This window comes from Artemia sp. Qi Xiang Cuo, chromosome 11 (genome assembly GCF_049724085.1).
Source record: "Artemia sp. Qi Xiang Cuo chromosome 11, ASM4972408v1, whole genome shotgun sequence".
Taxonomy (NCBI): domain Eukaryota; kingdom Metazoa; phylum Arthropoda; class Branchiopoda; order Anostraca; family Artemiidae; genus Artemia; species Artemia sp. Qi Xiang Cuo.
The window spans coordinates 58,747,722-58,763,177 of NC_142804.1; the positions used below are offsets into that span (position 1 = coordinate 58,747,722).

Consider the following 15,456-nt stretch of genomic DNA (forward strand, 5'->3'; position numbering starts at 1 on the left):
TTAGGGGCTACTTCTGCTCCTAAAATTTAACCAAATTAAAATAGTGTAAGTGTAACCAAGCTATCAAAGAAAGTAAGAAGATTTGTTTGCCAATGGTATCAAGATTACCATTTCAGGTCAACTAGAGGAGGTATGAAACGAAATTAAACACTACTATTTGTGTCTAGATTTTTAAAAGGGTGTATGTTGTTAAAAATTGCTGAAAAATTTTTCTCCTTCATATAAATAGCAGAAATTAATTAAAAAAACTTTTTCCACAAAATAAGTTTTTCAAAGAAAAGCAAAGAACTCTATTAAACAGAAAATGAGCAAAACTAAAATCAAATAATCTACCAAGCGGGAAACTACCACAAATCAGCATCAATCAATAATTGAAACCTAAAACGAACAGAAATTACAATAAACAACCGATTCAAACTCAAAACGAGCAGAAATTAACATAGGTAGGGCTCAAAACCCCCATGCCTTCCTAAGGTCAGAACATAATTTGCACTTTATTGAAAAAAGTATAAATGTTTTTACTTTTATAACTTTAATAAATCAAATAATATTAACATTTTGACTACTAAATATCAGTATATGTATATTAAACTGACAATGCACGTTCATTTGTATTGCACGTCAAAAACATCGCGAATCTTCTAAAATAGGTTTTCTATAGAAAATGGGATTATGCTTTAACGTTATAAAAACGAATTTACGAAAAACATACAAATATGAGCATTTGCTTTCAAATAAGCCATTAAAAAGTACTAAACTCTCAAAAGAGCCTTTAAAAAGGCTTCTGCACAATTCCAGTGCTCTCTTGGGGCTAAGAAAGAAAAAGACATTTACAGTATTTCCCAACCTAAAATGTAATTTCCTGAACATTAAAATGGAGCGCTGAAAACTTTCGATTAAAGCTTTTTGCCACGGTAAAGCTCTTTTTCAAAATGTGTACAAATTTGCGTACATCCTTAATTTTTATTTTCAAATGCTATTTTTTTTTCATATCATTAACTTTATTCTTAAATACAATTTTTACTTTTCGGTTACTATGGGCTGCGGTTCGCTCTTTAATAGAGCAACTTGTAATTTAAAAGCCAGAGAAACACAATATTTTTATTGCTTCAATTCTTTTCATTTATTATTTTTAGCTTTAAACTTTGCCTTTTAAAGTTCTTGCTAACTATGAAAACTTTTATTTCATTTAACTCTCCGAATAACATTTGATTATTATGAATAAGCTTAAAACCCCAGAGGCTAGAAAAGAATGACAGAAAGAAAAAACAGCATCAGGGATTTACAACCAGTTAAAACAATGCGGCGTTTATATCCTTGATTTCTTTTTGTTTGAAAATTCAGTTTTTTCATTTTAATTTTTTCTAAGATTTCTAATATCTGATTTCATTACATTAGTCTCATCTTAAATTAGTTTATTTTATTTTCATATTTACTTTAAAATCCAACAATTTTTCTTCTGCTTCTCATGTCTCTCGTTTTTTGTAAGATGGCTTAGAAGAAATCTCTAGAAGTAAACCTGCACTTGTCTTCAATTCTTTATTGCCTACATTTTTAAGTTTTATTTTATTTTCATATATACTTTTCTATTACTTATGGGCTGCCCCCTCCTCAATACCACGATCTTTACGATAAAGTTCGACCTTTTGTCTCAATTCTTTAAGAACGATTCCTGAAACATAAGGGCAGTGTTATTAGAATCAGAACCCTTTTTAAAACTTCTTAAAAAATCTTTAGCGTGAAGAGAGGGATATTGAGGAGGGGGCAGCCCACCTCATATACAGAATAGTTTCTGTTCATTTTAAGCTTTAATATTACTCCTTACTTTCAGAAGAAAAAACTCGTTTTTTTATTAAATTTCTTTCAATAAAGACGGCTTAGCGGAAATCTCTAGCAGTAAACCTGCGCTTATCTTCAATTCTTTATTGCCTTTAGATCTTCATCAATTTTTTGTCTCTTTTTCTCTCTTCACTAAACGCTTTACGTGTATCTCAAGTTATATCTTACATTTTTTTTATTCCACTTTCATGCCTTCCGTCTTAAGTTACATTTTTCATTTCAATGACGACATTTTAGTGGAGATTTCTCGCGACAAATCTGCGCCAGTCTTTAGTTATTTACACACTTTATATCTTCATCAATTTTTTGTCACTTTTTCTATTTCACTTAAATACTTTTCGTATATTTTAAGATTTCTATTTTAAAATGTCCATATTTTTTAGGCATGAGCAGTTTAGTTTTGCTTGTCTATATTTAAAAAAAACAGAAAAAAACAACAGTATCTTTCTCATGCAAGGCTCATAGTGTTTTGAGTTATAAAAAAGCTCATAGAATATAGTAACAAGAAGTTGCGTTTGTTTTGTGCATACTACGCAAGCCCAATGACTAACATTTCGTCAGTCGGGTACCAAAAGGTCATTTCTCCATAATTATGAATTTTCAGAAGAGCAAAAAAAGCACCTCACAACGTTTTTAAGTCCCCTTCGATAACCGTAAAACTAAAGCGGATTGGTATGCATTGATTTCACCTATCAATTCGTTTTTGTTTTACGGTTATTGAAGGAGGGATACAATGTTGTTTTTTTCCTCTTCTGAAAATTTACAATTATGAAGATACGACCTTTTGATACCCGACTAACGATTTATAGTTAAATCCTAAGACTACTAATCACATACATAAATTAACACAGAACTTTACCAAAAAAATGTTGAGGTTCAAATCCATAAAAATAACATGAAAATAACATCAAATTATCTGATATTCCTAAACTTTGTGAAGTATTACGAAAATTCAATAAAAGCTCTTACTTTTTGGTTCGGGACAGTAAAAAGATTGCTAGGTGCAGCTTCCGATTTCGTGGTCTTCAAATATTTTTCCCATGCAAACTCTGCAATATTGTTCGGAGGCGTTTGAAGTTTTCGCTCATTTTTATTACACCAACCAGCTGGGAAAATATCGGGGGAAGTATCCAAAACCCAAAAGTCAAACTTTCTATCATAGCCGTCAAAAGTCAGTCGAAGCCGTCGTCCTAAAAATGCCAAATGTTTGAACAGTGAGGTAAAACAACAATCTTCTGTCGTTTGTTGAATTGTTGCAGATAGGGTTCAGCAACGTGTAATCTGGGCACGTGCCCAAAGCCCGAAAATGTTCTAATAGTGTCATAATAGTGTAAAAAAGCGTCATATATTTTCAGGTATGGAAAAACAACAATTTATATCGCTTTGAAATGTTGCTGATAGGAATCAGTGACGAACTGAAAACGAATTCAATACTTCGAGTTTGTAAATCTGGGAGGTATCCAAAACCAAGAAACTGAACTTTCTATCATAACAGTTGAAGACTATTCTGGGTCGTTGCCCCTATTAGTGTCCAAATATAAGTGTGCTACCATAAAACAACGATTTTTTCGTTTGTGCAAGTGTTGCTGATAGGACTCGGCGTCGTCCAGAAAACAAATTAAAATACTCTAAGCGTACAATAGATAGAATTACCATATTCCTAGAAGGCTCTTTTGAACAGTTTCCAGACAGAAAAAGAAAGACTGGATGCATAGTATTAGGCTGGGATAATCTTGTAAATGAACTAGTAAAAAGTACACTTTGCAAGCTAACCTTCAATCAATTCATTCGGCCTTCTATCTTAACTAATGCCATTGGTTGAAAATTCTTGGAAGTTTCCAAACTGATAAAAAACCTTTATAAAATTTCATCTTATAACAATTTTGGGTAAAACATCAAGCTTCATATATAAGAAAAAACTGTCCATGCAAAGTTGCGATATCAATTTACTTTTTTTTCTTAATTTTTCCACATTTTACAAAAGAGACTGAATTATCGAGTTCAGAAAATGTGGAAAAATCAAAAAGAAAAAACTTAATAGTTTATAATGTTTTTCTTTCTATTTTTAAATAAGTATATAATTTCTTTTTTAACTAATACAAAATAAGCTCTATAAATAATTATTTTTACAATTCTACATAGAATTAGTCCCTATAATTTTTTTTGTACGCATATGTTATGATTTTGTGAACTTTTTCCTTAAAAAAAAAAAAACAAAAACAAAAAAAAACAAACAAACAAAAAACGAAACGACATTAATAATAACAATAACATTACCAGATATTGTGCTTTATTGAGAAGAATGTACCAACAACAGCTATTTTAAAGATAATTTCAATACCAAAGCTAGTTATCAAGAACATAGCAATACACGCAGTTATAAGCGTTAGCTAAACAAAAATAAGAGGAGCCTTATTTTTAATTTAGTCAACAACGACTTAACTACTGCAAAAACGTCCGTAACGGACGTTTTTCCGTTTTTGTTTCCTTCACTGCCATACAACTTAAAACAGAACTACTGTGCGGCTTCAATAATAATTCAACAAACTTCTCACGATATCACGTACATAAAAATTAAATATCGAAAAAAAAATATTGCATAAATGCTGAGTCTGAAAGATAAAACCGAGTGTCCGCAGCCTGACTGGTCTTACCCACTTTCCCTCTAGTAAAACAATTAGCTCTGGATCTGTAATAGAATGCTGCAGCAAGTTGGTTACGTAATCCTGGGTCATCCGCATTTATTTAATTTCAGGCTATTTTAGATTTTATCTTTGTTTCTTAGCGTTGAAGACGCCCTGTTTTATACAGGCGGAATATCCACGTCGTGTTAGTTTGTCTTTACCTTCTACTGGCTGCAGTCCCGTCTGTTTTATTTATCTTACATTTTATTTCATTTTAAGTCTTATAGATTATTTTAGATTTTATTAAACGGTTGAACGGACTTCTGCAATGATTCTAATTAAAAACTATGAGGATCACCGCGTACAATTTTAGAAGAAGCATTCTTAAATTTTCCAATTGAATTTTACTATACGGCGTACAAGTTATAATTTCGTATTCTTCCTTTTAGGTCAATTTTGTCCAAGAATAGCAATTACACTTCTTAATCTGGCCTTTATTCACCAGACACCATAAAGTTGAACAATCAAAGGATTCTAGCTTTTGGCTGTCAGGCATGCGACTAATACCAGTAAAATGTGAGTTAGCTTATAGTTTAGTAGCTTATTCATTTTAAACAGTTGATAGTTTGGCAGTTTAAACAGCTGATAGTTTAAACTAATAGCTGAAAGCAGTTTAAACATCTGATAATTTATAATTTAGCAGTTTATTCAGTTTACACAGCTGATAGTCTAAACTGTTAGCTGAAAGCAGTTTAAACAGCTGATAGTTTAGCAGTTTATTCAATTTAAACAGCTGATAGTTTAGACTGATAGCTGAAAGCAGTTTAAACAGCTGATAGTTTAGCAGTTTATTCAGTGCACAGAAACAGAGATACACGGATATACGCTTGATCTTCCAGAGATAACAAGCAAAAGAGCTATTGATAGTACTATCATTGAAGGCAAAACCTAAAGGCTAACATAAATCACCATCAAACGGGGATGAATCGACGGGGTTAACTAAAGAAAAAAAAAACATACAAGGACAACGATGATAAATATGGCTAGCAAAATACAAGGGGCCAATACAAGGAAAAGCTAGGGTTTAAGTTTATCCAGGTTGTCAAAATGGCATAGATTCAGTGTCTAAGAAACAGAATAGGGCATTAAATTTTATTTTTCAAGGAAAATTGAGGGGGCTTTCAACTAAATTAAAAGGTACTATGCGTGTCCAGATTGTCAAAAGACGTATGTGCAATATCCTAGGAACAGTGAGGGGTGTTACATTGGAAATTTCAGAGCATGTTATTGTGGACCTCATAGTAACCTCAAACAATCAGGAAATACAAGGGGCAAATAAATCTTAAGACCAAAAGAAATTCCCATCAGAGAACAATGAAGAAATAACACGAGAATTACGGTTAAGTTCGCTCTGCGCGCTTTGGACGTTATTTTTCTGCCGTATTTTCTATCAATAATGTTTCAATATAAGACAATAAATTTGATATCATTCGATAACTGAGACTCAGCTTGATTCATTAACCGAATTTCATTTTTGATATTGCTTTGTATTTTTTTCTTAGATGGAAATATATGTTGATAACTTGAAAAAAGTAAATTTTCTTATTTTTTAAGCAAGTTTAAATTTTTATCTAAGCAAATTTCAAAGCAAAATTATGATTCTAGCTGGGTGAATGGATATATTTATAGCCAATGAGTTCAATGACATATGCATCTTGTTCTCTCAGTGCAAAACATAAAACTGAAGGATATTGATGATAAGTGACTTAACTAAAGAAAAATACAAGGGATTTTAACTTTTACAGTAGTCCCCACTTGATATTTGAAGCATTACCTTTTACGTCTGCTATAGTCACAACGCAAAATAAAGTTGGGTGATTTGGGTCAATTGCTTCCAGCTTTTGTCCAATTGAAAAACCACTAATGCCACAAGGACGTGTATTTAAAATAGGCTCGGAGGACTTCCAGTCATCATCGGAGGCAAAATACAAAGGCCAAGAGAAATCACCATCAGATGAAGAAAAATGAATGCAAGGAATGGGCTACAAAAAAAAGGAAAATTAAGAAAACGGATTGTAAATTTTTCGTTAGCTTTAACATAAAAACAGTGATTATAGGGAATTTAATTCACCAGAGATTTTTAGCACTCAAATTCTTGATGAAGGATATTTTTGCTATCTTTTAAAGTGACTGAGTAAGAAATTACCCTAGGCTATACGCAAAACAATACGAAAACATTTTAATAGTGAAATTTGTGCTGTGTAATATGTAGAAGGTACGAGATTTACATGGTTCCTTCCATTTTAACCCATAATTAATCTAAAACTGTATACATAGGCTACCAAACTGAACTTACTGTCTTATAAGCTCAACCTTATATTACAGAGCAGGGTATAAAATTCTTGACGAGGGCTTTTCACGATCTGGAAAAATAGTTGCATTAGAACAATGGAACTTTCCAGAATTAATTCTTAGCCTAAATTATACCTTCAGATACTATTTTCATGCTCATATCTTGACTCCTTCCCTGTTTATTGGGCTTACAAAGTTGCAAAGAAGACATGCCTTAACTTCGGAAAAAAGTATTTTTATCAATAATTTCAGTTTGAGTCCACTATTCTTTAAATCTAAACCTCGAAAACATAGTCGCAGTAAATTTAAAAGGACTTCAAACTACATAGTCTTTTTTTAGACACAATTTTTCAAATTCATTAGTTTGACGAGAGTCTGGGCCATGAATTGGCAATAGGAATAAAATATTTTATTCTGTCGTTTCTTGTATTTTAAAAGAAAGTTCAGACAGTAATTTTGGTCTTTTTTTGGCAGCTGCAAAAATTTTATTGTTTGCTATAAAAAAAAAGACTTATAGCACAGCACCTATAATTAAAAAAAACTTTTATAATATAAAATAAAATCAATTAATAATAAAAATAACAAAAGATATAATACAATGTAATTTGGCATAAAAAAAAAATAATTAAATAATTAAAAAAAACTGTTATGAAAAGTAGCAGCGACAAGGAACAGCGACAAGGAACAGCAGACGTTATTCGTAAAAAAAAAGAAAGAAAGAAATTAAAGCGGCTTTGTGAGTGCTTAGTGAAGTACTTACTTTGCAAATATTAATATGAACATTGGGACGAACTCTTAGATCACCTGTTTCATTCTTTTCGTTCCTTTCTGATGCTTTTAGATCAAGTTGCTTCTGTCGAATTTCAGAACTGAAACAATCACTGCATTCATGGTTCACTGGACTTTCATCAATAGAAAAATAGTTTTTACATAGACTACAAACACCAACACCATTATCTTTCAACTGCTTAAAGGCACGAGGACAAGCATTAAAATCGACTTCATAGAACCCCAACTGGTTCTTGAGAAACTAGAAAGAAACATTAACACAAGTTAATAGGTGATAAAAGAAGACAATTTTTAATTCCTAATCAACGAGGAGATGAGTTACTATAAATTTATTTGAGTTGCTATAGTCTAGTCAGTTTATTTTGTATATTGGCTCGGTAAATGTAACCGAGGGCATTTTACAATTTTTTTTTTTTTTTTTTTTTTTTTTTTTTACTCCGTCTGCTTTTTCTTCTTACATGTTGTTTTATAGCCAAAAAGGATAAACCATGTAAACTTCTCCTGATAATCAACTTTAGATCGTCATCACATCTTGGATCTATCTACAAGAGATAAAAAAGATCGGTTTCCACATTTAGCAACCTGAGTGCATCATTTCAGCTGGTGTGTATCCAAAAAGAATAAGCCATGGCAAATTTTCTTGTATATTAACTTCAATGTACATCACGTCTAGCGATAAACCATTTCAGATTTTCCGGACTACCAACTTCAAAACATCATAGCAGCTTGGATCTATCCCAAAAATATTTAGCAGACCAATTTCAGACCCTTAAAACTTCAATATATCATCAATACTGGTTTCTAGCCAAAAAGAATAAAGCTCGCCAATTTCTATGCATTTTAACTTTAATACATCATTCCAGGTGGTAAATAGCCAAAAAGGATAAACAATGTAAGCTTTTCCTGCATGTTACTTTAATGCTTCACGTTTAGTGTCTAAAAGTTGGTAAACCATACCAACTTTTCCTGCAGGCACGGACAAAGGAATTAATTTTATAAGGGGAGGGGCCCTTCAAGTTGGAGCACAAATTTGAATATGAAAAAAAATAAGGCACAATACAAGAAACAAATCAGGCACAAATTATAGAGCAAACGGTATATATTTCGATATTTCAGAGGGATCCAGAACCTTCTTTTCCTTTTCATTTTGGAACCAAATAGAGAAAGTAAATCTACAAACTACCAATTAAAGACGATGCCTTAAAAGACTCGGCTCTAAAAATTCTTCCAAGTGAATTGTGAATATAGAATAAAGGTAAAAACTAAAACAAAGGTGCAAATATTTATAAGAATATAATTCATGGAAATATTTAAAATTTACACAGAAAGTTTCGTAGGCATTTTTTACCATTTTATATTAAAGTCAGTAAATTTTCCGTCTTCTGAAATATTTCTTACAGCGAAACAGTATCTTTTTGCGCAAATTTTATAACGGTTTGTACCTTTAAATATAGACTTTACCTGATATCTTTTACAGGCAGGGTTGCCACCTGGTTAAAAAAGATCACTAGATTTTGTTGACTAATTTAGTGATTTAGTAGGTAATTTAGGCAATTTAGTGATTTTCTTCAACAATATAGTGATTTATGTGCTGATTTAGTGATTTGTTTTTAGGCAATATAAAAAATCGCAAGGGGTGGCAACCCTGATAACCTGCACGAACGCATAAATATATTTTAGAGTCCCCATTCTGTGATAAAAAAACAAAAAAAAACAGAAAGGCCAATTGTTTGAAAAATATATAAAAAAGTCCGCATGCCCCCTATACACATGTCTGCCATGAACTACTCCATTTCTTTATTAGACTACAGTACTTTTTAAAAGCAAAATTGAAATACTATTTTGTGATTTTTCACAAGTAGATAGTTTTCCCATCTTTAACCAACCCGGGTCCCCTTGGAACTTTGGCCGTAATAACAGCAAAAACAACATTTTTTAGCAACTTTTATCATCGTTGCGGCGTCAGACACAACTTAATAAAGAACGAATTGTAGCCTATAGCAGCCAAATTTTTTATAGAAAGATACGCAGTACCGGTAATAGCGTTGTGTGCATATTTTTATCAAATGAAACGACTGGAAGTCCTCTTGAACTAAGTAGCAACAATAAGCATCAAGTTTTGATTTAAAAAATATTGTTATGTCATTGAAGTCAACAAAAAAGTTTTTATGCGAATTCCCGTTGTTAAATCTGATTGAGAGTAAAGTTGACTACAATGTCGACAAGAAATAAAAAAAACTCCGTTGAACACCAACTTCGAATAGACTACGAATAAGATTCTTTTTGCAATTCACATTCAATATTGGCTCATTCAAAGACAAAGCCTTTATTTATTTTAAACTAAATTTTTCCAGCCGGGAAAATAAACTCTTCAATTCTGATAATAAACATAATAGAACCGGTTATTCACCCACATGAAGGTATTTTTGCCGGACGATGCGAAATCTGACTGGCGAAACGAATTTCGACTCCTGTCAGAACAAAACTTTAAAAGGAGCTGAAAGTCAACCCTCTGGGCTACATTACTTGTACTGGGAGACTGTTCTACACAGCAGTTCGTCAATATGAGCTTTTTATAAGTATCCCCATTTAGAAATTTTGACACCCCTTTGGACATTGGCACGAAATGTAATTTCACTGGCTTTAACAGAAAACAAAACAACACTAACCGAACGGTTGTGTTTTCGGCTTCTCTGAATCAATCTTAGGTTCATATCGACGAGGTCTTCGTCCTCTGTTAAAACTAAAGGATCCTCAAGGTCAGGCGTCGAAATCATTTCTGGTATTTCTTCAGCAAGCTCTTCAAGCTTCTGAATTTTCAGTATTCCCTAAAACAAAATTATCAAATCCAACATCATTAATTTCAAATACAAGCCCGAATAAAAAATTACGACTCGTAAACCTTTTAAAAATTTACTGAAATGAAGCAAAGAGCGTCGGGTTTCTACGTCAAGCTCGTAAATTCGACAAAAAGTGGCAGAAGCGGGAGGGGTGGGAGTGAGCTTAACATTTCTTCTAAAGTTAGAATCCCATCTCAATGTGCAGACCGGTTACAAAATAGCGTTTAGCACGGCAATAAACAATTTACCCGATTTTCGATGCCTACTAATTATGGAAGTAAAAATTTGAGGCTAAGTGTGTTTTCAAAAATGAGAAACAAACAAAAAAACCTCTTTAAAAACAAACGAATATATCCTGCTTGCAAAGGTAAAACTAGGCCCTTGAATTAATATTATACACCAACCGAAAACAAGAGTAGGGAACAGACTCAACACAGTACGATTGACTAAGTAAAGAGCGACACGTATCCAAAGTATCATTTTTTCCTTGCCATTTCGTATCGAACAAATGTCCGTAGAAACGTGGAAGAATTCAAAATTGATAGTTATGGCACCACTTTAAAGGGGTAAAAGCTATCAAGACTACCGTTCTCTGTCCTGTGCCCCTTTTTACCCACGGGGATTCTTTGTAACTCCCTATCGCATGAGATCAAAAATTCGAGACGCGTATTCTACTTAAAACATTCTGTCTAAAAATATGACTTCAGGGGGACAGTAATAAAGCAGCCCAAGGGACCAAGATTCTTTATTATGTAAATGACCCATTCTTCTTAAATACGTTTAATTTTAGTAGTAAATAATAATTTGTAGATCCTGAAAAAAATATGTAGAGAAAAAAAAATGTGTAATTCCTGAATCAAAAAGCTCTGTGTAAAAACGAGCTAAGTCCAAGCTGTGGAATTTTGGCGACGTAGTTGTTACTCGGGTCAAAAACGCGCTAAGGGCTGGTTATTTGTAAAAAATATGTCAAGTCCTGACAAAACTCTGGTACAAAAACAAGACAGGTTTAAGCTGCAGAATTTAGGCAACGTGTTGCAAGGGCACGCTAAATTCTCATTGTTAAATAAGAGAAGTCCGTGCTGCGTGCATGACTTGGCTTAAAACAAATGAAGTTCAAGCTGCATTTAGTCACCAACCATTACCAACTTTTTTCCAGAAAGGAGGACAGGCTCTATCTTATCTTAATCGAAAAGATGCAGTGCTTTTCAAACTGTGTGATTGAAAGTCAAATTGGGCACTTGGTCTTCCAACAGCCCCACACCAATCTTTTTAGTAGAAAGGTGGTAATGTTGCTAAGTGAAATCGCTTACCGGTTTTCAATATACATTCTTGGACGCACGAAGTGGGCCCGTGGCTCCTTTAAAACCGTCCCTCATCCAATGGCCTGATTTTTAGCAGGAAGGTAGATAATGCTGCATCTTTTTTTACCCGAAAGCAGGCAAGGCATTTGAAAAAGTGAAATTGAAGAGCCAAAGTGGAGCGTACAATGCCCAGTTCACCTACCCCATCCAACCCCACCACAGGTCTTTACGCAAAACAAATGCATTTTGTACCTTATTTGAACAGGTATCAAGTAAGCATTTTCAGTCTGGATAATTGGAATATCAAAAGTGGGTCAAGGGTCCCTCCAATACCGCCATGATTTTTCAGATAGTTGGGCATGTGTACCTTGTTTGAACTGGTATAATACAATAATTTCAATCTGAGTGATTGGAGGCACACAGCGGACCAGTAACCCTCCAACACCATCTCCACCGCCAGCTTCTCGGCCAAAAACTCAGCAGGGGGGGGGATTCCTTAACCTACGATAGGTCCAAACACCCAGTACCCCAAAAATACAGTAGAAAATACAATTCTCAAGTTTCAACCCCTCTGTCACCCAGAAAATGAACAGATAAAATCACAAGATAGAATATGAATTATGCAGTTCTTAGTTAATCATCTAAACTAGGATATATTTCTGGGTGTTGGACAATGACAATCAGGGGAAAGTTTTTCGCATAATGGACCAAAGGGCAATGCGAAGTCTTTATTTAAGTTATCATGATTATTATCTGTGGCTATTAATTATACGTTCTTTTGTTGAATAAAATTTCAAAACTGAGCTTTGAACATTCCAAGGATGAGAAATCCACCTATTATTAAAACTGTGGCAGGGCCAGGAGCGTTTAAACCCATAAGTATCATTCACTAATAAACTGCTTTAACTAATCACTCTTGTGATAATTTGATAGCATTAAGGCAAAATCTTTTATAACTTTGTGAAAACAATAATGCTAAATTTAGATTCCTTTCCTTAGAATGAAATACTGACTCCTCTACATTCTCTCTTGATATTCACTGAATGTCAAAACACCTATCCATGACCCTAAAATGTGCCGCCTCCCTTCAAAGAAAAGAAACACCGTATGTGGCTATCAATGAAAGTTAGTAATGTATGCAAGTATTAGATATCTTTTTTAATTCATTTTTTTTTATTCTCCCTACACACACAATATTTTTGCACCATATTCTGTATATATTATGCACCATATGTATCTGTATTTTTGCACCATATTCTGTAGAAACAAGTAACTTCAAACAGTGATGACAAAGACAAATGGTACTACTTTGATTGACCCCTCTGCCTGCATTTCCCTTTTCAGTCAAACGCTTAGGGCCAAACGAAAAGCAGGTCCTCCCCGGTTGGGGTAGGAGGATGTCATAAGGAAAGATCTAAGGAAAATGAGAGCTTCCTGAGTGGGTGTAAAGATGGAGGCGTTGAAAAGATTAGGATGGAGGAGGAGCGTGTGTAGCTGTGTTGGTCTCAGTCAGATCGGTGCTGCAGTGAGTTGTTAGTAGCAGCAGCATTTCTTATCTTATGAAGCAATGCTGTCTCTGGGAAATCTTGTCTTTGTGTTTAAGTCAACCACTTATAACTGTCTAATTTTCAATATTATTATGAAGTATTTTGATTTTGGACGGCCGATGAATGATCACTTTGCGAGAAACAAGAAGTCAACTGGAATGACAACTTTTTCCGAAAACAGTGATTAAAATAAAACAGAAACAAATATTTTGGCAACTAGACCAACAACCTTCCTCAGCAAAACAGAACAAAAACATATCCAACTCGTGAACAAAAAGCTAAAGAAAAAGGTAACTTAAGGTGCCTTTGCTTTATCACTTCAAAAAATTTCAGAAAAAGATTTTGGTTTTTAGTTGTTTTTATTTTTTCAAGGAAATCTTTGACCTTCTTAAGCTTTTCCTTTATTGTCACTTCGGAGGGGAATTGGTCCAATAGCCAAAGGATTGTCTTAAGTTTTGTTTTAATTACTGTCTTCAGAAAAATTCCTTATCCTATATAACTTCTTGTTTTTCGAATGACGGAAAGGCAAAGTGGTCTTCATCACTACTTATAATGAAATAAAAGAAAAAAAAACAATTGAAAGTAAGGAGCAACATTAAAAACCAAAAAGAACAGAAATTATTCCGTTTATAAGCGGGATTGTCCCTTCCTCAATCCCTTGTTCTTTACGCTAAAGTCTTAAAGTTCTTTAAAAATAAAAACTTTAGCTTAAAGAGCGATGGTTGAGCAAGAGGCAGCCGTCTCATATGCAGAATCATTTCTGATTGTTTTAAGTTATAATGTAGGCCTAGTGCCTTACTCTCAGTTGAAAAAAATTGTTGGTTAAATTTAATATCTGACCATTTTTTCAAATCATACCATGAAATCTCCTCCCCCCTCCGTGTGAAATTTCCTCTGGAAGATTCCCCCCGGAAACTTCCCTGCCCATAGACCACTCAGAATATTAAGACCCCAAAAAAATGTCCGTATATTTTCCAACTACAAATACTATATGTGGACAATGGGCCAGTTGTATCACTTACAACCCTTTTCCCGAGGACTACGGGGGGTCATGTTATCCCCAAAGACATACTTATTGGACCTTTCAAATATGCTGAACCAAGTGGATATATCAACATCTTGATAGGATGTCTTTGGAGAAAAGAGGGACGTGGGAGGGATGCTATTTGTCCTCCAATCTTTTTGGTTAATTAAAAAGTGCACTAAAACTTTTGATTTCTATTCGAAAGAGACCACTCCCGATCTTCTAGGACCATTGGTTCAATGCGATCAACACTGGAAAAAAAGCACACATCTTTCCGTTACCTTTATTCTGGTAAATGAGTCTGAAACCTTAATTGGTGTTCTTGGATATGCTGGATCTGACGGTGTGATTTTAATTAAAATCACTTTACTTTTACGTGGTATTTCCCAGCATCTTGGAAAAATAATATAAATTTTCTCAGGCTCGTAGCTTCTGATGGGTAACATTAAACTTAATTAATTTTTGTGTATTTGTAATAAACATAAAACGCCAATGCTTCTGATGGATCTATTGTTATTAATTTTTTTTCAGTTTCGTTACTATTGAGCCCAGTCGCTTCTTACGTCTGCCACGTGATGCACCAGCAAGGGTTTTATTTGACCTTGGCCCCACCTTGCAGAGAAGAAAACGTCCCAAAGGGCACCCCCTACCAGGTGGAAAGACAAAGCCAACGAACTCCTTGCCTAAGCCCACATCTCAGCTGAAGAAGCCTCGAGCCTAGCATGCGATAGGTCAACCTGGAAGCACCTAGTCTCATTGTTCTCTACGCGGTCCTGGCAAGAGCCGTAAGTCAAGTAAGTCAAGCCCTTTGCTTACACTTCTTAACCACGAACTGTTTAATTCACTTCAAAAAGCTTCATTTTTATCACACTACTCATTGTGGAGTCACAATCAAGTCAGTGCATCTGCGATAGGCTAAACTACTTCAAACGTAGTTAATCTTACTTAGTTTTAAACGAAAAACCTACCTCCAATGAATCGCTACTATTTCTTCTGCGTTTGTACTGTTTAAGTTGAGGCATTTCGTCGTTTAGTTTTATCCCTTCTTTGTTCTGTACAGCCTGCTTTCGGCTCAGGATTCGATCGGCTAAATTTGAAGGCAATTCCTCTTGATTGCTCAGGCTTGAAAATCCTAGAGGA

At 34.0% G+C, this 15,456-nt stretch overlaps 1 protein-coding gene across 1 annotated transcript in view; it reads right to left on the bottom strand.

Annotated features, from left to right (window-relative positions):
- The window catches only part of l(3)mbt (lethal (3) malignant brain tumor), a 194,271-nt gene that overhangs the window by 20,309 nt on the left and 158,506 nt on the right, over window positions 1-15,456 (bottom strand). Inside the window, exons 12-16 of the mRNA XM_089096530.1 lie at window positions 15,285-15,448; window positions 10,274-10,432; window positions 7,576-7,845; window positions 6,298-6,505; window positions 2,809-3,029 (exon numbers count right to left, since the gene is read on the bottom strand). Coding sequence (XP_088952656.1) covers window positions 2,809-3,029; window positions 6,298-6,505; window positions 7,576-7,845; window positions 10,274-10,432; window positions 15,285-15,448 — 1,022 coding nt within the window. The remainder of the gene's footprint in view (window positions 1-2,808; window positions 3,030-6,297; window positions 6,506-7,575; window positions 7,846-10,273; window positions 10,433-15,284; window positions 15,449-15,456) is intronic.